The 6,786-nt window shown below is 47.8% G+C and overlaps 1 protein-coding gene and 1 long non-coding RNA gene across 2 annotated transcripts; one reads left to right on the top strand and one right to left on the bottom strand.

The window, feature by feature from the left end:
• Window positions 1-676, top strand: LOC106805814. Its single transcript, XR_001393473.1, has 3 exons — window positions 1-22; window positions 127-255; window positions 586-676. It is a non-coding gene; the product is annotated as an uncharacterized LOC106805814 (long non-coding RNA).
• A 1,558-nt stretch (window positions 677-2,234) lies between these two features.
• LOC106805828 (ATP-dependent RNA helicase DDX51-like) lies at window positions 2,235-5,894 on the bottom strand. Its single transcript, XM_014807584.1, has 3 exons — window positions 5,876-5,894; window positions 5,210-5,292; window positions 2,235-4,906 (listed from the first exon to the last, which is right to left on the bottom strand). The coding sequence occupies exons 2-3, from the start codon at window positions 5,230-5,232 to the stop codon at window positions 2,566-2,568; spliced, it is 2,364 nt and encodes a 787-aa protein (XP_014663070.1). The 5' UTR covers window positions 5,233-5,292; window positions 5,876-5,894; the 3' UTR covers window positions 2,235-2,565.
• Window positions 5,895-6,786: the final 892 nt, after the last annotated feature.

Raw genomic sequence — 6,786 nt, 5'->3', positions numbered from 1 at the left:
CAACATTAAACCTCTCACCATGGTATAACTGGCTTTCTCTTCTTTATGGCTTTGGCTTAACACTGTAATTTACACAACCACTCTATTTGTACGCTGTTAAATACGGCGCTACATATTTTGTTGCAGTGAGCGTCGCTCATGTTCCTGGTTGTGGTCACTTCCACGGTGCTTCCTATACGATCACAGTGCCGACACTGACTTCTGTCTGCCGCTCGAGACTGACGATCCTGTTTCAAGCGCCGTATCGTCGGCTAGGTGAGTGAAACTAATCTTTTGCCGGTTTAGCTTTCCGTTCCACTATGACTACGTTGCTACTCGCAGTGTTAAAGATTGTAATTCATTACTATCGTAGATTACTGACTTGTGCGCGTCGCGTGCGAGTGTTGCGGGATCGGTTATCGGTAGAGTAGTTAGTCGTTAGCCACTTAAGGCGACGCATTGATTTCCATATATTCCGCGGAAATCCGTGACCGCACGCTAAACTCAGTCTCGTGCCGCTATGGCACGAGCCGGGCAGTCACTAGTATTTACTGTCCCGACTATAACCCTGTGCCACGTGTTATGTCTACCACTTGACATTGTCAGGACCACGCTAATGGCCACGACGATGGGCGACAACCTCGCCACCAGCAGCCGCTGGCCCCGCCGCCGACACACGCCGCCTGTGCGTGCGCCGTGTGCGCCGCAGCCACCTGCACGTGCATCGCCTGCACGGAGGCCGCCCGTGCCTGCGCCGCCTGCAAGGAGGTTGCCCGCGCCTACGCCTGCGCGGGGGCTGCCTGCACCTGCATCGCTTGTTCTGTCGGTGCGGCCTACGCTCGGGCCTGCTACGACAGTGCCATCTGCCCCTGCGCCGCCTGCGTTGCGAAGCGGGGACAACAGATGCACACCGCCCCACCGCCGCACGCCCGGTTCATCGGCACGGCGGCGCCGCGCCAACTCTACACCGAGCCAGGCTTCCCCCGTCGATACTCTCCCGCCAACTCATGGGATAGTAATCGGCCGCCCCCACTACCGGAGGGGCACTACGCTGGCTCCGTCGTCGGGTCCGTCACCGATGAGCGCCTGCAGCTCGAACTTGACATCGGCAATCCGGACGGCCCCTGGCTCGTCACCTCGACCCGGGAGTACGTCGGCTCCTCCGTCGGGTCGGGCACCGCCGCCGACCCGACGACGAGCGGCCTCGAGGTCGGCGAAGAAGCCGACAGCCAACTCCAGTTTGAGGTCGAGCTCGAGGACGGGGTCGCCCCACGGCCCACCATCGTGTACCGGGACTACTTCGATCCCTTCGCTGGACCGGTCACCGCCGACTCAGCGGGTTACGAGGTAAATGTCGGCATGGGAGGCGACCCCGATCCCACCACCCTACACCCGGCACGCATCCGCCAGACGGCGAACGATCAGGCCATGGACGCCATGATCCTAGCCCTGGCGGGCCAACCGCCCGCCCCCAACGGATGTCAGGAGGAAGACCGTGCGGAGGAAGCTGACCGATAGGGTCCTCGGCACGGGGTCCATTCCACATCGATAACCCGATAACACTATTCTATTGCTACTCTCCTGATTCTAGAGTATAACACTGTATTCATTGTCTTGTATTCATTGTCTTCTATAACACGGTATTCGTTGTATTGTATTCATTGTATTCTATAACACGGTATTCGTTGTATTGTATTCATTGTATTCCATGACACTATATTGATTGTATTGTATAATATTGTATTGTGTAGGCTAGCATTGTATTGACAGTAGTTATTGCATTCAGTGTATCCGGTATAGTGTCACATTGTATCGTATATAAGGCGGAGCACAAGGAAAATCGGGGAATTCGCTCCCCAACCAGGGCACTGCAGGCACGACCGCGACCACAGCTTTGTATTCTGGCAAACCAACATTAAACCTCTCACCATGGTATAACTGGCTTTCTCTTCTTTATGGCTTTGGCTTAACACTGTAATTTACACAACCACTCTATTTGTACGCTATTAAATACGGCGCTACAATAATATATGGAATATCTAATATATCTAGAATATATAATAATTAATAGACTATATAATAGACACTCCTGATAATATCATGAACATGTATTAATACTCATACATACATGTGTGTGTATTCATGGCATAAATATTATTATGATTACAGTAACAGTAAGAATAGAGAAATGCATGTACAATATATGAGAAATATACATATACTGTACATGAGAAATGTATGCATAGCCACAAAAATATCAGGTATCCAGTCTATTCAATGAGTCTCCTATGTAAAAGATAGTACGACTATGCTTTAATAAAAACCTTAAAGTCATTACATTACATGTATCAGCACAAAACTGAGAAGGTATGTTAGTTACATATCAGTTTGATAATGTACATGTATCATAAAGATTCAGCATAGAAGCTGATGAATAAAGGATTGAATAATCTCATATTCAACATGTTGCAAGCTACGGTATCTCATATAAAAAATTAATACGTCCAATGTGTGTTTCTTCACTATAAGACCTTCATCTATGAATACTCCTTTTGTACGAGTGGTTTGTTTGTGATCATAGTGAGGCTAAACATCTTCCGTGTCCTTAGCAGGGTGGCTACGGCTCAGTTCAGTATGCGACGCAGACCTAACTCTGTCAGCCTTCCTCTGCGACTCTGCTTCTATGGTCTGAGCTAGTCTAGCCAAGGCCACCTTGTAGTCATCTTCCAAACCTCTCAGCTCTCGTGGTGGAACCTTCAACTCTTTCACTGCCCTCTTTCCAGCATCCTTCATCATGCCCTTGAAAAAGCGCACTTCCTTCTTCTGCAGCAGGGTGATAGCCGTGCCGGGTTTGCCCGCACGAGCCGTTCGACCTACCCGGTGGATGTACGTCTTTATGTACGGCGGCATGTCGTACGAAATCACGTACCTGACGTTCTCCACATCCATTCCTCTCGCGAAGAGGTCCGAACAGATGATGATGTCCACCTTGCCAGCCGACAGCTGTTTCACGACGTGATTGCGCTTGTGCACGGGCACCTGGCCGAAGCACTCGCGCACCTGGATGCCGCCGTAGTGCTGGAGCAGAAGGTAGAGTCGGTGAGCCGCCTCCTGCGTGTTCACAAAGCAGAGAACCTGCCTGAACGACAGACGGTGGAGGAAGTTAAGCACGACCAGAGGCTTCACGGCCGGCGCGCACTCCACCAGCTGCTCGGTGAGCTCGCGCGGGGTCGTGAACTTTCCGATGAACTCGCCGGCCCTGTGGGACGCTACGGCCGTCGTCGGGTCGCCCTCGACGACGCCCGTCACCGCCGACGTCCCCGGCGCAAGAACGGACGTGAACAGCTTCGGCTGGAAGAGACCCAGCTGCTGCAGTTTCTCGGGGTTCTGCGACAGCGTCGCGGAGAAGAGCAGCTTCTGCACCGGATGCCGCCCAACGGTCACGTTCGCCGGGATGAGAGCGTTCGGGTCCGCGTGGTTCCTGCACGCTGCCTTGTTCACCTGATCCAGCCAGTCGTGCTTCATATCTTCCATCGACCGATCAGCTTCGTCGAGGACGAGGAAGCGCAGATGCTGCAGGGAGAAGCCGGGAGTCCTTTGGATGTGATCCACCAGGCGGCCTGGCGTCGCCACTACGATATCAACGAGGCTCTGATGACCGACACACGTAGATCTGACCATCCGATCCTGCTCTTTCACAAACGACGCAGCCCCAGATATGCATATAGCGACTTTCAGCTTGGTTCCATTACAGTAGGCCTGAAATATCTCAAACACCTGCTGGGCTAAGTCTTTAACTGGCAGCACAACTAGAGCTCGTATCTGGCAGGATGCTCTATGCTGTAGTGCCTGTATTATCGGGAGAACAAACGCGAGTGTCTTGCCACTCCCCGTTGGAGCTGAAATACACAAGTCGTTTGGTCGATAGCCACCGGGGGCCATCGCGAAACCATACCGAACCGAGTCCAGGAGAACTGGAATAACTTGCCTCTGCACAGGAAAGAAGTAATGAATGCCCTTCTCTTTCAGTTTGTCTACAAGATGCTTGTCCAGCTGTGGTACAGCATCAAGCCCTTCCTTCTCATCTTGCAAGTTGACAGTGATGACAGTTGGTTGGCTAAGCCATTCTGGTAGAACGCGCTGCACTGCATCCCGTCCCGTCGCCTTGATATCACTAATAACTGTGAAGCCACTATTACCATTACCTATCTTTTCTGGTGAATTAATATCCAACAATGATGTTCCAGTTTCATCACTAATGCTGTTTGTATGTGATGATACGTCAGATGCATGATCAAGTGTTTCCTTGCTTTCGCTAGTTACTGTTGTAGTGTTATCTGAAAACTTTCTACTTTTATCACCCCTTTCACCCTTCTTTTTCTTCTTTTCATTCACAGTTGATTTTACATCTGAAGTCTGCTTACAATCTGATTCAGTATTTTTTGAATTATTATTCATTTCTTCTGATGCAAGTTCCTTCTTTCTTTTCTTCGCCTTCTTTTTCTTCGTCACCATTGTAGCATCATCACTGATATTACTCTCAATGTGAATGCTATCAGCTGCTTCTTCGCACTTGTCCGAAATTGTTTTACCCTCACAGATTTTATGAGGCGAGCCTTTAGCAGCATCTTGTTTGTTATCTACGAAGGGTGTATCATTAGCACCGAATGTTTTTTCTTTCCTTCTCTTCTTGTGCACTGGCTCTTCTGCACTGACGTGTTGTTCCTCATTTAGCTTTAGTTTTGATACTTTTAATTTAGCATGTTTATCTTCTATAGACTCTGAACCACATATTACTTTGTTTTTAATTGAACTGTTCTCTATTTGTCTTTGATTGTGTCTAGCCTTTGCCTGCTCCAAAATTTTCTGTAGCAGTTCACTACTGCCCTCTTTATTTTCTTCTTTGGGCTGATCTTCCCCTAAAAACCTGTATAGGTGAAAATTTAAGGTAAACATTTTTTAGCCAAAAATATGTTGAACATTGCGTTTAAACTTAAAATAATCAAACACTGAGTAAACCACAACTGCTAAATAGTTATTGGGGATAATCGCGAAACATGAAGAAACAGCTAGAGTTATAGTTTTGTATTTTACAGTATAACGAGCTAATAGACGTTGGACTTAGTACCATCCAGCTGTGTCCCCAATACTGTGAGGTTATTTATCTATTTATTTTGTCTATCGACAATTAAGTAATTATGTGAAAAAACCTGGAAAATGAATTCTGTACCTGCTCACTGCGAAGAGGGCCATTTCATTTGGTTGGCTATTTATTGGATGTGTCTATGGATTGCTTGGTCCGACTAAGATATCCTGAAATAATACATAAAATAATTTGAAAACACAAAGTGTAAAACAGTTTAAACACTACAGTACATACACAGTGAGGTGGGACGATTCATCAATATATCGATGTATCACAATACAAACCTTGACGACACACATATTGATACGTTAGACCACTTACGATACACGGATTGATGGTCTATCAACAAACCCATAGTAGTGACTAGTAGTTTGAAGTTTCACACAAAAACAAAAGAAACATAATACAATTTGCAATTCCATGGCAGTTGTTTACTAAGCGTCAGTGTATAGTTTGCCACGAGCTGAGCTGACCTATCTCCACTCTAGTCTAGGCTTCAAGCAGGCAATTTGGTAAACTCGCAACCACAGGCACTTGGGACAGAGTCAGTAAAAACTGAAAATAATATGAACGCATATTCATAAATACTACCCCTCAATTACACTTCCGATGTTGTGTCACTGTATATCAACTTGTTTTCACAAAAATTAATGCAGAACTAGCTGCTCCCGCACTCGCCGCTTCGAGTGTGCTGTGTCGCTATTGTAGTGTAATATAATATATATAGGAAGGTGGGAAACTCTGTTACACGATTTTCGTCGATCACTTGTCGCTTCTTTCACATTTCACACTTCCTCGACCTCCATTTTTGGCTCGTTCTGCCCTCTATAGTCCACTGAACACAACTATGTAAGTACCGTGGCTGATAAGTGCAACAGTCCTTTGTAATGTGACTTCCAACTCAGAAGTCCCGCGGTTATTTCACATTCTGCAGAAATGTATACCGTTCACGAGTCCAATGGCCCCGCGTCGGGCACCGCGGAGCGTGATTGGCTGCAGGCAGATCGCGTCATCTCCAGTTGTCTCCAGTCTGCTCCAGTCGCCAATCATGCTCCACGAATGTGAAAGAAGCAATGAGTGATCGACGAAAATCGCGTAACAGTTTCCCACCTTCCTATATATATTATATTAGTAATTACACTACAATGGCGACACAGCACACTCGAAGCGGCGAGTGCGGGAGCGGCTAGTTCTGCATTAGTTTTTGTGAAAGCAAGTTGATATACAGTGACACAACAGTGGAAGTGTAATTGAGAGGTAGTATTTGTGAATGTGCATTCATATGATTTTCAGTTTTTACTGACTCTGTCCCAAGTGCCTATGGCTGCTCGCAACACTGGTCAGTGCGAACACCCCTCTCACTGACTCAGGCCACAGCCACTTGAAGCGTTTCAATAAAATATAATGCTAAACAAGTGCCGCAGAGCGACAGCGCTCACCTGACAGCAGGTGTTCTGATGCTAAACTCAGGGGCAAACGAATCAAGAGCACCCTCCCATCGCCGCGTTCGCTCTCCCTCGTTGTCTCTCATTCTTTCTCTTTCGCTCTCTCACTCTTGCTCTCTCTTCCCTTCGCTCTCTCTCCCTCCCTCTCTCTCTCGCTCGATCACACACTCTCTCTCTCTCTCTCTCTCTCTCTCTCTCTCTCTCTCTCTCTCTCTC

This window comes from Priapulus caudatus, unplaced genomic scaffold, assembly GCF_000485595.1.
Source record: "Priapulus caudatus unplaced genomic scaffold, Priapulus_caudatus-5.0.1 Scaffold128, whole genome shotgun sequence".
In the NCBI taxonomy this organism is placed as follows: Eukaryota; Metazoa; Priapulida; class Priapulimorpha; order Priapulimorphida; family Priapulidae; genus Priapulus; species Priapulus caudatus.
Note: the sequence above shows the minus strand (reverse complement) of the source record. Positions and strands in the feature narration are given on the sequence as shown.